The sequence below is a fragment of the Natrix helvetica genome, assembly GCF_964273705.1.
Source record: "Natrix helvetica genome assembly, chromosome: 1".
Classification (NCBI taxonomy): Eukaryota; Metazoa; Chordata; class Lepidosauria; order Squamata; family Natricidae; genus Natrix; species Natrix helvetica.
In genome coordinates this window covers 59577809-59594930 of record NC_138548.1, presented here as the reverse complement: position 1 = coordinate 59594930, position 17122 = coordinate 59577809, and the positions used below count along the sequence as shown (strand labels likewise).

Here is a 17122-nt window from a genome sequence, read left to right as displayed (position 1 = left end):
CTAGTTACTTAAATATAATCAAATATGGATAATGACTAAAATTTAAAGGTTTCAATGCAAACATGACATAATCCCGCAGCAGATAACGGACTGAGCTAGGTGATCTCCAAAAATCCTTCCAATACTTCTATTTTATGAAGCACAAACAAATGATTTTATTTATTTGTTCAATTTGTATAGCCGCCCATCTCAAAGTGACTCTAATTGGTTTCTTCAAAGCATATAAATATGTTAACTATATGGTCAAGTTTGAATACTATGATAAAAATATAATATAAAAGGCTAAAAACTGCAATTGTATACAGGCATTTAGGACTGGGTTTAGATAAAGTCAATAGGACAAATTTCCAAGTAAATGTTTCAGGTTTCTGATTTATATTTCCTCAGAATTAAATTCAATGACTCATGGAAAATGCTTCTAAAAATACTGAAATAATGCTTACCGAGAACTGGGTTATACAAGCTGTTTTCTTTACACATATTTGGGAAAATATAAGGCAAGTAATATTTCTTAAAATGTGAAAATAAGAATGAAAATCCCTTTTCTTGATTTTCTCTGTTCTTCCATTCCAGACTTTTGACCTACAATATGAATGTTGGATTATTTATATCTATTTCAGAGACAGATATAATGCAATTATATATTTTAAATGTATCAACTATATGCTATTAGTAGTTATTTTCACTCATTTCCATCTGTTTCATTCTGCATTTTAGTATGTTCCTATTTTAAATTGAGTAGATTGTGATTTTATTTCTACTTAATCTCTGGGTCTTGAGCAAGATATAGAAGTAGCTCTTTGCTCTTCAGCGTGATGCATCTTGACTGAATTTTCAATGTGATGGGTTGAAACTCTGACCTTATTTCATTTTTTTCCAGGAATTAGAAAACATAAGAATAACTTCAGGGGCAGAAAAGAAGATTACCACCATCAATTTCCCCATCAGAAGGATTGTGGACGTTTATTTTTATTTTTGTAATATATATTGTTTTTGTTTACAGTTGCTTATACAACTTGCAAACTGTTTTGGGGGATACTATTACCCTGAAATATTAATACAATTATTGTAATAAATAAAGATATACTCCCTCATTTATAGAATCGCTCTTTTAAGAAACTATGTTTATGTAAGTAATAACTAAATATAAAATGTTATTGTAAAATTTATATTGTAATGTGCATAATTTACATTAAATGTATTAATTTTAAACAAACATTCCAATTCCTAATTCTTAAAAATGCTTCTAAACATATGCTCATTTTATTAGAGAACAAAGATATCTGCATTAAACTGAATCTTACCCAGTTATTAATTTGGTTTATATTAGAAAACCAATCTCTCCTCCCCCCCTCCAAAATACAACCAACTTACCTGAATTACTAAGTATTTTAAAAGTGCTTCTAAAAAATAGCTTGTCAGATCATCCTGTCCTTTATCTCCTGACTGTGGTGGGACAAGTGGAGTAATTTCTTCCACAGTCACTTGTGCTGTTCAATAATAAATATTAAGATCATTGTTGGCAAAAATCTAAAATGGATTTCTATCAGCTTATATATATAATCACACAATAACATTTATTTAGATACAGCATTAGAAGAATATTCAGTTGTACAATTTTTTCAACTACGAATTGTAATTTTCAGTATATTATAAACCTGTAACATTTAAATCAAGTCCATCCTACTTTCTCTCAAGTATGCAGATTACAAACATCAGAAATAGTATGCTTCATAACACTTATTGAGGAAGTTAAAGAGAATGCCGTCCTGCTTGCTAGGCTAATTTGTTTTATTTATTTAATTTAATGTTCTGTCTTTCTGTTCAAATAAGCATTTAATGTAGCTAAGAGTAATTAAAATACACGACACACAGAGATTTGATGGGTAACTGTGGGATTGGACTAGAAAGGTCTTTGCCATAATTCAGCATTGTCTACTCATGCTTGGTTTTTTTTTATTTAAATATGTACTTTTATCCCTCCATTCCAGGAATCAATCAAAATAGTCAACAACAACAATACACACACAGTTTCATCTGAAGGATGGAGGTACATATTGAAAAAACACACACACACAGACACACACCCCTTTTAAGTCTCAGATAAATGTAATGATTTTGTCTGGTATTCTGTATAAAATGATCCTGGCACTGTTGGGTAGTTGATATTTTGCACTAATTAAAGTTCACATAAAACACACAGAGGTTCTTATTTTTTCTTAAAAGAATATTGAGGAGGTTTCAGCCCTCACAAGGGATAGGAATACACTCCTTACTTTCTACATACTCAAACAGAGCACTAATTATGAGGATGCAACAACATCATAAAAACTAGGAATTACATCTGAGTTAATATGTTTGGGATTATACTAACCATCACAATTTTTTTTTGAAAATGCACATTTCATACTTACTTTCTTGTACATTTAGCACAGGGTTTATGAGATTATCTAGTGTCTGAGGACCATGTTCAGACTGTGGTGGCGGAAATCCAGGGATTAAACAAGAAAACATACACAACTGTTCTTTACTACAATTATTTTGAAGTGCTTGCAACCATAAGAGGAATAGACGGACACCTTCACGACGAATCTTAAATAATGAAATAAAAAAAGTTTAAATTTCACATTTATTTAATGATAACTTTGAATACTTCAGTTGTATTAGTCCAGTGCTAAAATAACAATTAGAGATACTCCCAATATATTAAATAAGACGCCTTGAATAAGATTTTTAAAGTTCTGACCCAATACAAGTAGTAATCAATTTACTACCAGAATTGGGACCAGAATTTCCATTGCTAAGAAAGGCAGTTTTTTTAAGTGAGTCACACACAATTTTACAATCTCTTTTGCCACGATTGATTAGAGAATCACTGCAGTTGTTAAGTGAATCGTACAATCATTTAGTGACTCTGACTTCCCCCATTGAGTTTGCTTGACAGAGGTTGGCTGATAATGGCAGTCACATGACCTAAGACCCTACAGCAATAAATACATGCCGGTTGCCAAGCACCTGAATTCTGTTCATGTGACTATGGAAATGTTATGATAGTCGTAAGCATGACGAATGGCAATAAGTCACTTTTTTTCAGTGCTGCTGTAACTTGGAATGGTTGCTAAATGAATAATTGTAAATCACAGATTAGCTGTATTACAAAAATATCCACATGTCATCTCTAGTTCTTATATTTTATACCTAAAACGTTTTAAGCATACCTTTAAAGAATTCCCCGTGTGAAGTAATTTCTTTAAAATTAAGCCTGAAAAATAGGAAACAATACAGTTAATATTCATCCCTTTACAGGTAAGATAAACTGTGAGAGTTCTCGGTCAGACTTGATAAAGTCTTTTTAACAAGTCCTTGGCAATCTCTAGATTACTTTTGGTGATCTTAATTCCAACTGGCAATAGGCTATATGCCAGAAGTGTCAAAAGATCACCTTTGAATCATTGTATGACTCTATTTTCCAAACAAATACAATATACACAACAATATATTCTTGACAGTTTAAAGGGCATCTTCTGTGAATGAAAAGATGCAGCATTGATGAACTTTGTACGGTCATTACAAATAGCATTACAGGACTATAACAACAAGATATTCATTCCTTATAAAACATTCATCAGATTGCAATTTGAATTAAATTCATAAACATTCATATAAAAACCATATGTAAATAACCATTCATACAGAATCTTTCTTACAGAAGAGAATATTTGCAGCTCAGGGTTGAATGCCAGTGTCCTTGGTGCTATCTGAGCTTGGTTCTTTTCTTGCAGATGTTTCATTATCAAATTAGGTAACATAAGCCAGGGTGGTGCAGTGGTTAGAATGCAGTACTGCAGGCTACTTCTGCTGGCTGCAATTTGGCAGTTCAAATCTCACCAGGCTCAGGGTTGATTCAGCCTTCCATCCTTCTGAGGTGGGTAAATGAGGATCCAAATTGTTTGGGTCAAAATACTGACTCTGTAAACCACTTAGGGCTGTAAAGTGGTATATAAGTCTAAGTGAAATTGTTATTGCTAACATTATCAGTGCACTGGTAATGAACCAACTGCAAGTTTTAACCTCCTCCATATTTAACTGTACATATTTAATTCTTCTATTTATTGTATTTTGATATATTCTTTACATGGACTGTACACCGCCCCGAGTCCCTTTCGGGAGAGGGGGCGGTCTAGAAGCACGGTAAAATAAATAAATAAATAAGAAAAAAGCCAACCTCAGAGAACACCAAGGAAGGACCCCACTAGTTACAAAAGATATTCCTATGAACTCTTATCAAGAAGAGGTATCTAACTTTGGCCTTCTAGCTTTTGCGGCATGTAGCTTCCCTAATCTAGGCTTGCAGTTCTTAATAGCTAAAGGGCCACAGGCTACTATTATTTGCTCTAAGGCGAACCTGTGACACATAGAGCACCACCCGCCGGCCAGCTGATTTTTCAGGTCTCTGCCGTGCATGCACGGGGCACATGTGGGAGACATGCACACATGCACAGGGGGGCGCAACACGTCCACCCAGCCCGTTTTTGGTCCCAGGAGGCTGCACGGAGGTCTACTAGGCTCAAAATAGGGTATGGGGGGTCACGTGCGAATGTGCAGGGAGCATAGGGGTGATGTGCGCATGCACATGGGGGGAGTGTCACGCATGCATTGCATCATGGGTGCTGTCACGCACATGTGCTTTCATCATGCGACGATAAAAAGGTTAGCCATCACTGCTCTAAGGCAATGTCTTCTATCTTTACATAATTCCTATTATTTTCCTCATGCATATTGGACCCACTATTGATTAATATATGTCTAGCATTTCAATCACATTAATGAATACAATCATTTCAATAAATCACATTAGATTTATTATTCAGAACATTTGGTTCTGTAATCTCTCTAGTTCTTAGAACTGCCAACCTTTTTCCTGCCAAGACGATAGTGTAGTCAAGTTTTAAAACCACACTGACATTAAATTCAGAATAGGAACCAAGGATAGAAAAATTATTACTAGGCAAGTCCTTACTCAAAGGTAAATACATACCAATACTGTGAAATTGCCATCTCTGGTGAATTCTTTCTGGAAGAAGTTGTAAAATTTTCTAAAAAGCAGAATGAAAACAAATCATGACACAATCACTAGGAATGGAAACAAATAGCTGATGTAATAAAATTAAGTAAAATCAATAAAATAAAGTAATACCATATTTTTCAGAGTATAAAATGCACCTTTTTTCCTCTAAAGAGAGTCTGAAAATCTGGGTGTGTCTTATACACCGAATACATCATTTTTTGCCTCCTGAAGCCCCGTCCCCTTCATCAAAATGCATAGGCTTATGGAGGCTTTCAGACAGCTCCTGGGGGCTGGGGAGGGCAGAAATGAGCAAAAAATGGGCAGTTCCTTTTTCCCCAGCCCCCAGCAGCACTCTATAAGCCTCTGTAAGGCTATGCATGCATTTTTTTGAGAAAAAACGGGCCATTTTTGCGAAAAGAGGGCCATTTTTTGCTCTTTTTTGGCCCCCCACCCACCAAGAGCACTCTGCAAGCCCCCCAAAGGCTATTCATGCCTTTTATTTGAAAAAAAACGGGCCCATGTTTGCGAAAAACAGGCCGTTTTGGGGAGGTTTGCAGAGTGCAAAACCTTTTTTTTCCCCTTTCGGAAAGCTGTTTAGATAGAGTGGTTGATGAATTTTAGGTGCTACAGGTTGTCAGCGATTTCCTTCTCCAGCACATGGATAAATACACCTGGAAACATCTACCTACCTACCTACTCTCTCTCTCCCTACCTACCTACTGTATTTCTCTCTCTCTCTCTCTATTTCTCGCTCGCTCGCTCACTTTATCTACCTACCTACTCTCTCTCTCTCCCTCCCTACTGTATTTCTCTCTCTCTCTCTTTATCTACTTATCTCCCATCTACTGTATTTCTCTCTATTTTTCTCTCTATATCCCTCTACCTACCAACCTACCTACTCTCTCTCTCCCTATCTACTGTATTTCTCTCTATCTCTCTCTATTTTTCTCTCTCTATCCCTCTACCTACCTACCTACTCTCTCTCTCCCTCCCTCCCTCCCGTATTTCTCTCTCTCTCTCTAGTTCTCTCTCTATCCCTTTATCTACCTACCAACCTATCTACTCTCTCTCTCCCTACCTATCTACTGTATTTCTCTCTCTCTCTCTCTCTCTCTACCTACCTACCTATCTACTCTCTCTCTCCCTCCCTCCTGTATTTCTCTCTCTCTCTCTCTAGTTCTCTCTCTCTATCCCTTTCTCTACCTACCAACCTATCTACTCTCTCTTTCTCTCCCTATCTACTGTATTTCTCTCTCTCTCTATTTCTCCCTCTATCCTCTACCTACCTACCTACCTACCTACCTACCTACCTACCTACCTACCTATCTACACTCTCTCCCTCCCTCCCTCCCTACTGTATTTCTCTCTCTCTCTCCCCCTTTATCTACCTACCTACCTAACTACTCTCTCTCTCTCCCTACCTACTACTGTATTTCTCTCTCTTTCTCTCTCTCTCTATCCCTCTATCTATTACCTACTTTTTAAAAAAAATGCCTCTTCAAAATCTGGGTGCATCTTATACTCTGGTGCGTCTTATGCTCCGAAAAATATGGTACATAAACTGCATTTATAACATTAATAATGTTTATTATTTCAGTTAAGACATTTACTGTATGTCCTGCTTTTCATTGTAGAGCTCTATTTCTAGATTCTATTAAGTTTTTTTACTTGAATATTTTTTTTTGCATTCCAGTATTCAACATCAGAATACCTTGAAAACTGCAAAAACTATAATGCCGTTTCATAAACTAAAAATACATATTTTGAAGTAACAAAAACATTACTCTTGTGAATGATCAGATTTATAGGTTAATTCACAGGAAACATTCAATTGCCCTTGTTATTGTGAATGTACACATTACAGTTTGTTCTTGTCCTATGCTTAGTCATGATGTATTAATTCTTTTCAGTTTTTTAAATTAGCCATGACATAGCTAATTAACTTTATGATATAGGCCTATGAAGGCAATATCGATATTAGCATACAAATGATATAACATGTTGTGCAAATACATCTATTGTAGCTGCCTACTTTTAGGCCTCAAATTCTGACAATCTACAACAAGTATTTATGACGGCCATGGAGATAAAGCAAGCTGACAATCCAGACTAGTATGAGTTAAATTTTCTTTTGTGAAAGTCTGAATAGTTTCATATATTGAAAGCAAAAATTATTACTCAATATTTATTGTTTAACTCAAATTATGTGAAAATTCTACTTTTTCAAACAAGCTGCAAGCAAGGAAAGAAATTGTGTATATGCTATCTACAGCTATGAGAATATGGAATTCTATGCATGATACACAATTATTATAATACAAAGAAACCTATGAATAGAAGAGATAGGGTTTGTTTGCAAATATCTACATTTTTAATAAAGTACTTAAGATTTAATTTCACTTGTGTTCAAATTTGAAGATAATGCCATTAGCACTGAATCAGAAGTATTTTTGAATGCACGGATTTCTGTTTCACCTAAAAGAACTATCTAGACTATGTCCCAAGATAACACTCTCTACAGCCCTCTCTTTTTTGCCATTTGAGTTCTGCCAATGTTGAAGAGAAAGAAAGAGAAGCTAGTTAAAACCAAAAGTGTAAAAAGCATGGAATTATTAGAGTAAATTCTGGGTTTTTACAAGTTAAGAAAATATATCACAAGTTCATCAAAATAAATTACTGTATGTTCATGGTACAGTGGAAGTAAGTCTATATCCATACCTCAAAAATAAAAAGTATAGCATCTAGTTCTTCCCTTTGAGATTTGTGACCTAAACAGAAGAGAAAAGGGTAGGTTACAGCAACTGAGTATTAAATGATGAAAATAAGCATAATACTATGACACAATGAATTCCATTCAGAAAAAATATTTTTTCCTACAATATACTGTGTAAGATTTATGTCAGCTATCTAGAGGCAAAGGTGGAACAGCAAGACCTGTTCCATATCAACCATTTGATCCTCTCCTACAAAAATAGGTTCTGGTGTTTGCTGTTCTGTCCACTACCTGATAGGTAAAATGAGAAAGCAAGAATCTCTACAAATGGATTAACAATATCTGCCATTTTGCCATTTATAATCAAGTTTCAATTTATATAATTCCATACCCATTGACAAACTTTGACTAGGCTTTGACTAGGTGCAAACTTCTTGATTGCCACCCATCTGCTTTAATATTCTTTTTTCTCCCAATGTTGTTGATATAAGAATTTTTAGTGATGGATCAACAAGCTCATACAGAGAGTGTTCAACTTATAACCATTCATTCAGCGACCATTCAAAGTTACAATGGCACTGAAAAAAGTGACTTACGACCAGTGCTCACATTTACAACAGTCTCAGCATTGCCCAGGGTCATGTAATCAAAAATTCAGCATGTATTTATAATGATTACAGCATCCCAGGGTCATACAATTGACATTTATGACCTTCCCAACCTGCTTTTAACAAACAAAGTCAATGAAGGAAGTCAGATTTGCTTAGTGACTGCATGAGTCACTTAGGAACTGCAGTGATTTGCTTAACAACAAAGCAAAAAAGTCATAAAATAGGGCGCAACTCAATTGTGGTCATAAGTTGAGGACTACCTGTACTGAAATAAAATTGGCATGAAAGTGTGAAGCCAGTTTAAAAATAAAATTTTGTTTGTCTGAACAATTGGAACTGTAAACAAGTACATTGAAGTCATACTGATATTCACAAATCAGTGAAGAGTTTTTTAAAAAATCAAATTATCAGGTTTTAATTACTGAATGTATATTGGCATGGTATTTGTTAGATTTACATGCTGCTTTCTTATCAGAAGTTCAAGGTTAAAAGGATAAAGCATTATGTATACTACCGTGAGATGTACAATATAAAGGTAGGGAATAATAAACTAATCAGAACACAGCACTCCTGTTTTTCTTTATATCAACAATATCAACATGAGGCAGGCTGAGCTAATAGTATGTTAATAGTTAATAATCATCCATTAAGTTTTCATGGCAAGCACAAACATGAACCTGGCCACCATGATAGCAATCTAACACTTATATTGTATTGATTTATATCATAAATAATGTTTTACTAAAATGTATTAATACAGCCACAAAATAGTGCCTTATTAATGTGTATCAATAGGATTAATCATAGCAGTAAATAGTTTAAACTGAAACATTTTGGTAAATCCTTTCAATAAATTATGCTTATACAAAAATTATACATTTCAAAATGTCCAGGACTACAAATGGAAGTTATATATTTAATTTTTGTTCTTACCTTTCTGTTTCAGACTTATTTCAATAGTCACAAAATTTTCAAAAAACACGTAATATATATGTGAAAAATGTAATTCAAAAAACTGCTTAAGGTCAATAGATTCTGAATTCTCTGCAAAATAAGTAGGACATAATGTTAATGTATATAATCTTTTAAAGCAAGCTAATCAATGTTGAAAGCATAAACGTTTTACAAATAGAAATAATCAAATCTATAAAAGTGATATGGTGTATTTTACCAGTATATAAAACAAGGCTTTCATGGGACAACAGGAAATTTGTCCTGATTTAATTTAATTAATTTAAATTAATCCTGTAATTTAGTAGGGAAAATATGCAAAAATACTTTTATCTTCTACATATAAGCTAATATATACTGTATCACATTTCAGATATTAGCAACCATAAGCCCAGTGCTGCTAGGCTATCACACATGTTCTCACACTCTAATATGTTATTGTGTATATGCCATTAATTATTTCGTAGATAAAACAGCAAAACACCACAGTCCTATTAATTTAAGAGGCACTAGGCAAAACAACTTTAAATATCAAGTTCATTTGTTTGGCCAAACCTGCAATATAATTGAGGTGCATGTTTTGACTGGCTGAATATTTCATTTGCCCTTTGATTACATACAGGAGAGTGTTCTTGTTAAAACAAGCATGGCTAAGACAAACTACATTTGTTTTACTTTAATTTCCCTTTCTGTCATGTTATGGGAGCAAAGTTTTAGGTATCTGAATTATGTACTTCTGACTGAAAATATGATTAATAAATTAAACTAATTTCCTACCATATAAATAACAAATATAGCTACAGAGGAGATTATTTTATAATATAATTGTGATACATTTTTTCCTATGATTTGATGTTTGGTATTGAGATACCATCAACTTCTTTGGCCTAAAATACAGTCATTGAAATTTCTTAAAGTTTGAAGACTCAATCACAGTTATATGAACTAACTTGAGCCTTAGGATCAATACCAAGGAGCTCAAAAGTGTCCTGCCACTAAGGTAAATCAGGACTATTTATTTATTTTATAATATTTATTATCCTTTTGAAACCTAGTGAATTCCTGGCATGGCACATGAAGTTGAATTTTATCTATTGGCAAAAATATTTAAAGGGACTTTAGGACTCTTATTTGTTTGTTGGTCAACTGGATTATTCTTCTGGACCAAATCTGGTCTACTTTTATTGTGTTTGAAAATGGGCAAGATCTGGCCAGGGCTGGATAGGAAGAAGAAAGTTTAAAATTCCTATATATCCCTATAGAAAAGGCACTTGGGTAGCAGCTCAAAATTTGCTATTTCCTCAATTCTAAACTCTCCTGCCGCCTTTTACCTGGTGATATTATCAAGAACAGAGCTTGATTGAAAAAGGCATCCAAAAGCTATGGTCTATATACTATCATTAATTATGGCAGTTTATGTTAAAAGCAAAGATAAAAGTAGATTTAATTGAGAAAATAGAATCTGTAAGGAGAGATAAGAAAGAGATGGAGCAACATGACTACAAAATAATAGATTGAGACTTACATTAAAAGACTATGGAGAGGATAACAAGATCTCTTACTGTACTTATAAAAAGCCTTTGTAAGGAGGCTTGTGTAGACATAAAGGTTTCTGAAAACCTTCACCTTCACTGTTAGCATTAGATGTAACTGAACCCAGATTCAATGTAATTGGAGTTTCCTATTGCTAAAATTATTTTCTTATGATGCAAGATAACATTATGCCCTAACATCAAGATAATTTGTTGATGGAGACAGAACATTTTCTGGGACAAAAATTTGGCTAAATTTTGGCTCACTGTAGGAAGCTTATATTAATTCCACCTTTAATAATATCAAAAAAGGTGACAATATTGTTTGGCAGGACTGTCTTAAATAGTTTTATTTCATTCTCTACATGCTTTAAAACATATGTTTGCTGTATTATCCTGATTGTTTTTAAAGTGGTACCCATGAGCACATAATTCCTCATCAAAAGGAACATCACAATTTATAAAATCAGAATAGATATTTCTCCTGTAAACGTCTTATGGAATTTCCATATTCAGAACTATTCTTTTTGCAGTACAGGGTTTTTATATCATCTGCCTCTTTTAGACTTTTTAAAATTATTTTTTGGTAATTATCTAAATGGGGAAAAAAATTGAGGGCATGTTTCATTTATCTTGACTGTGTTATCCAACATGTTAATTTGTATTTTTAACATTATAAACTTTTGAACCTTGAAGTGACTCACCTAAATATCAAATTAATAAATATTTCAAATATACTGTCTATCAGATTAAATCTACCCTTAAAAAGTAAATATGATTTAGACAGTGTGAATGTTTATAATTAAATGCCTTTGAACATGTGTTTCTCTTTTTCACCAAAAAAAGTTAAGTTTTGTTTTAAAAGTAGCTCATAAAATAGAATGCACAGTTATTATATCAGTGACTCTGACAGGCTTTATTATAAGTGCAGGACAATTTTAAAAAAAACTTGCACATTTGCAAATCATGCAAATCCTTGTATGAAGATTAAAAATGTATGCTCCTAGTAGCTCAAGGCCTTATGTAGTCTCTGAAAGAGTAAGCCAAAATACATATTAGCGCAAATGTCTCAAGATACATGTTAATGCAAATACTAATCCATATTGTAAAATGTTTTCCATTATTTTTTTTTCAAAAATCTGCAGAACAATACCCCTATCAAAATCTTTTCTACAGGGATATTTTTAAATTCCATCAAATAATTATTTTAAACAAGCTCATGAGCTAAAATTCATTCAGAATATACCTGGCATATGTACCTTTTTCTTACTTTTTCTTACTTTGAATCTTTAAACTAAATATAAATAACAATGTATTCAAATTTTGAGCTGTCATGTTTTACTCTGTACCATGTAGAGGTTATGCCAGCTTCTATTGTTTCTTAATTATACATTTATTGCATTTGTATAGCTGCCCATCTCAATTACATATGACTCTGGTCTAGGCAGTGTATACAATTTAAAGTGGAACTAAACAATCAACATAAAACCTTTTTCTTTTTTTCAGTTGGGTCAGATTCTTGGAGATTGCCTGGACAAATCGCTACAGTTTTGTTGACAAGTTTTTAAAGAAATTGTTTGCCATTGCCTTCTTCCTAGGTCTAAGAAAAAGTGAGTGGCCCAAATTCACGCAGCTGGTTTTGTGCCCAAGGCGGACTTAGAACTCACAGCCCTTCGGTCTCTAATCTGATGCTTTAACTATTACATAAACCGGCTCTCATTACAATTCAACCAATAAACCTATTAAAAACAATTAATAATAGAATAACAAAATGACAGGGAAGAGTCCAGTCTAAATTTATACCAGCCATTTAATAAACTCCATGCTTCTGTGGGATCCCCAGGCTCAATGGCAAAACCAAGTTTTGAGAGCTTTCCAAAATTGAAAATAAAATTTCAACAGAGGTTCTTAAACATTTGCATTTATTGATGTGTGTGTGTATGCGCGCGTGCACACACACACATACAGGTAGTCCTCATTTAGTGACCACAATTAGTATTGGCAACTTTACTAGTAAGCAAAGTAGTCACTAAGTGAAAACGTAACTAACTTTTGATCTTATTTCAGCTATCTTTTGCTTTACAGATCTGTGAAGGTAATAAATGCAAGGATTGGTAATAAAGTTATATTCTCATCAGCAACTAAGAATGGTTTCTAAGCCAGCCAGATACTGAATGAGGACTATAGATTGAAACTTGATGGCCAGAGTATTGAAGATTTTGTTAAAAATAAGAAACAGGAGAAGTGTCTACATGAAGTCTACTTGGTTTAAAATTTCAAGATTTAGAGAAATACCTTATTCCATATGTCTGTTCCTTAAGACTATGTACAGAGGCACCTCAAATGGTAATCTGAAGAACTGGTATGGAAAGGAAAGCTTTTCCATTAGTGGCTCTCCTTTGTGATCACTTTCCTAATGTTCATGTTATAAGGATCTTATATTGCTAATTGCTATAGTCTTTTTGTGTTTATTTTTATAAATAATACATATTATTAAATGACGAACAGAATAAATAAGACTGCATATTAAAATTAATATCAATTTGGCTTATGTGAATGGTATACTTTATAAATAAAATTTGCCCTAGGGAATGCCTCTGTTAAATAGATTGCCTCTTATTTAATTATTTATAAAATGTAACCCCCCACACATACTCTGAATGGCCTTAGCTGTTTACAATGTACAACAAAAGCATCACTAATATTTATACAAAGATATGTATAACTAATAATAGATATATAATGCAAAATATAAATAATGGTACTAAAAGTCATGAGAAATAAGTATGGCATATATCCATTCTTTAACTTTAGTAGTAAGAGCCATATTTCCCTCAACTTTGGTGCTAATTTATCCACATAATAAAGGTCCTAACAAGGGAGAAAATTGAATTAGTTATTGACCTCAAAAACATACATATTTCTATATGTATTGTTTTAATTATATTCATTTTATAGAGCATTCTTCTTAAAAGTGGAATACATGTTAAAGTTAACAGGAAATTCAGTAAACAATTTTATTTCATTCAAATACTAATGCCTATCAAGTCATAGAATGCAATGCTATTGCAAATAAAGGTTATTTTATCATCAAATCTAAAAGCCAAACCATTTCAGAGTTTTTATGATATGTGTTTAATTGGACTGACAAAACTACATTTAGACAGGCCTATTCTTTATCTGACTGTTTTATTGCTTGAAACAATTGTCATGAGAGACTGAAGAAACTACTGATACTTTAAGGAAAGTCAACAAAATGTATTAATTTTCCTGGCAGTGACATTCATGTAACATATACATCAGGAAATGTTATAATTCAATAGCAGATCATATGCTTTGTATTCCAAAAATTCTAACACCAGCTACTGGAATCTCTAGATAACATTGGCAAACATTTTATCTGAAAAGTTATCTGAAGCATTAATTACTTGCTGTACCAACAGTCAGATACTTTATGAGGCAACTTTCTCCTATTCCTTATTTATTAAATATAATTATAGTGTATAAATCCTTATCATAAGGCAAAGTCACAAGACGTGTCCCCCCAGAATTCTATGATTCTGTAAATAGAAGAATCAAGATTAAGTAGATTCCATGCCACCGGAGGCAAAGTCTTAGTAAATGTATTTGTCTCTAAGATGTCAAAATATTCTTGTCTGACCCAACAGCATAACACAGCAGCCTCTCTGGAAATTGTCAAAAACAGAGACCAGAAAAACTGTAAACTGTTCATTAAATGGAACAGCAAAGAGAAACAAAGACACACAAATTTCAGTATAAGGGACTATCCAGGTGGTCACTTCATGCAATTACACAAAAGCCAAACAATTCAGATCGAACAGTATCCCTTTCTCTTTTAGATGTCTGAAGCATCACAAAGTATTTTTTCTGCAATCTAGACAACAGGTGCTCGAAGTTACAGGGCAGTACACTAGTTTCCCAAACCAGGATCTTCTGCACAGGACCTCCTACATTAACCACAGCAATGAAAGCTCCTAAATCCAGTTGAGGAAAACACATCCTATACCCTGTTGGAAAGTCCAATTTAAATATTGTGGTGCCAGACACAGCAGGGAATCTACCTCATCTAGACATGCCTATAAACAGGGAGTAAACCTAGGCTTGCAAAATAGAACAGAACAGAATTGAATTATTTATTGGCCAAGTGTGATTGGACACATAAGGAATTTGTCTTTGGTGCATATACTCTCAATGTATATAAAAAGACAAAACAAACAACCCCCCCCCCCAATGATTTCAGCTCATTTCAGGTATCTCTTCCTTGCCTTTGGCCTCCCCATATTGCCCTCAGTTGTCATGCCAACAAAGCCTTGGAGCTTCTTGGGGCTCATCTGGGGGGGGGGAGAGAAAGCACCTGTTTTTCCACATCCCAATGCGCTGTTGAGACCTCCTCGGGTGAAATAATTCTCCTCAAAGAGAAGTAAAATGCTGTATGGAGAGGAAAGTGCTCCCTGCGCAAAAGAGGATCCGATCCTTCCCTCGGGCTACACAACCTGGTCCAGAGGGACAAAGAGAGCGAGAGGGAGCAGCCCCTGCTGCCAGGGTCCCGCACCTCAGCCCTTAACCCCCCCTCCTCACCGATAACCACGCGCAGGTGCTTCAGCCGGGTCAGTGGGTCCTTGCGGGTATCCAGCACCTTCTGGGTGGATTTCCGCACATCGCCGTGCGGCTTCTTGGAGAACATCCCGACTGCCGAGCGCTCGGGGACGGGTCGTCGCGGTTCCCGATTCTCGGGCTGTTGGTGCACCAATCGCCGCCGGGGACCCCCCCGCCCCCTCTCCTCCCCGAAAGCTCGGGAGGAGAGAGCCGCGGCCTTGAAATCCGCCCCCCTCCCTCCCACCCCAATTCGGCTTTCCCTACATAGCCGAGGCGCCGCCTCGAGGCTTCGAAGCAAAGGGGGTGCGGCCGGCGCAATCCCAGCGAAGAGCAGGACTGGGAGACCGGGGGGGGGTGGCTTTAGGCTTCCCCCCCGCTCAACATCGCGTTACTCCTCCTCCTTCCCTACGCCCTCCGTATTCATCTCATTTCACGACAGCCGTCGGGCGCGAATGCGAAGGTCCCCATGACAACTCCTCTCCTTTGAGGTCATCACTGGGAGACTTGTTTATTCGCCTCTCCTCAATCGTCGCTTGCCTTTTAGGTCATGGGATAACTTCTCTTTATGGATTCTTTTTGAGGGCGGGGGAAGGGAACCGATTTAGAGAACAGGGATGTCTTTTGGAATTCTTCGAAGACCGATGTCGTAGCTGGGTTACTAAGTTATTACACAGCAGTGGTGTGCGTAGTCTGCAATTCTGTTTTGGTCCTAGAAAGTCCCTTCCACTAATGATTCTATGCTAAATTTTGCCTATTTTAGATGTGCAAAAGTTTAGACAACAGCCAAACGAAAGTGTAATGATAGATGACTCCGGAATTCAATATATAAAAATTGGCAGAAAAAGTAAAAAATTGAAGTACGGATTATTTTTATTATTAGAATTATGTGTCAATGATCAAAGTACCATATAGGATTTGCAAAAAATCTGAACACCACTGGATGGCAACAAATGGCCAGAAAAGTGCTTTGCTGCCATCTTATGGTCCAGATTATATATTCAGACTTAATTTATCTTGTTCAAGTCAAGTCGATGGAGCTGCAATCATATGACAGGTCCTTTGTTTTGAGAAATGCCTATCAGATACTAAAAAATCCAAATGTAAAAATCACTTGAGATAATTCACACTATATATCCTCTCTGCTACACAGCAAATGACATAATAATGTGCAGCAGATAATATAGGTAATATAGTTATGTGGTTGCACTGCTATATTCAGTCTTCTATCTTCCTTCAATGTGGACAGAAATTGGGTGAGCAATTTTCAGGCTTCATTAAACTCTTTGAAAGTTTAAATGTGGTTCCTGACAATTTGCCATTACACATGGCAAATAGTGACATGTACAAATCTTGCTTGGTCAAGATTTGAATTTCCTTTTCTGGGAAGAATAAATGCTTATTTATTTATTTGTGACCCGCCTTTATTGTTTTTATGAATAACTCAAGGCGGTGAATATATCCAACACACCTTCCTCCTATTTTCCAACAACCACCCTTTGAAATGGGCTGGGCTGAGAGAAAATGACTGGGCCAAAGTCACCCAGCTGTCAAAGTTTCCCAAATTTCTAGCCTGGTGCCTTAATCACTATTTTCCTATGTTTTCCTATGTCTCATACTGGCCAAGATTAAT

At 35.2% G+C, this 17122-nt stretch overlaps 1 protein-coding gene across 5 annotated transcripts in view; it reads right to left on the bottom strand.

Moving 5' to 3' along the window:
• Positions 1–15696, bottom strand: part of RALGAPA1 (Ral GTPase activating protein catalytic subunit alpha 1) — a 137877-nt gene extending 122181 nt beyond the window's left edge. For 3 of the 5 annotated variants that reach the window (XR_014176616.1, XM_081968512.1, XM_081968514.1), the window contains exons 1-8: positions 15475–15695; positions 9326–9436; positions 7787–7836; positions 5039–5096; positions 3219–3262; positions 2415–2592; positions 1375–1490; positions 444–582 (exon numbers count right to left, since the gene is read on the bottom strand). Coding sequence is in view for 4 of the 5 variants with exons in the window: in XM_081968512.1 (XP_081824638.1) it covers positions 444–582; positions 1375–1490; positions 2415–2592; positions 3219–3262; positions 5039–5096; positions 7787–7836; positions 9326–9436; positions 15475–15580 (802 nt within the window). In the remaining variant the exon portion in view is untranslated. Of the gene's footprint in view, positions 1–443; positions 583–1374; positions 1491–2414; positions 2593–3218; positions 3263–5038; positions 5097–7786; positions 7837–9325; positions 9437–15474 lie in introns of all 5 variants that reach the window. The other 2 variants (XM_081968513.1, XM_081968515.1) reach the window with 2 other exon arrangements.
• Between the last annotated feature and the right edge of the window lie 1426 nt (positions 15697–17122).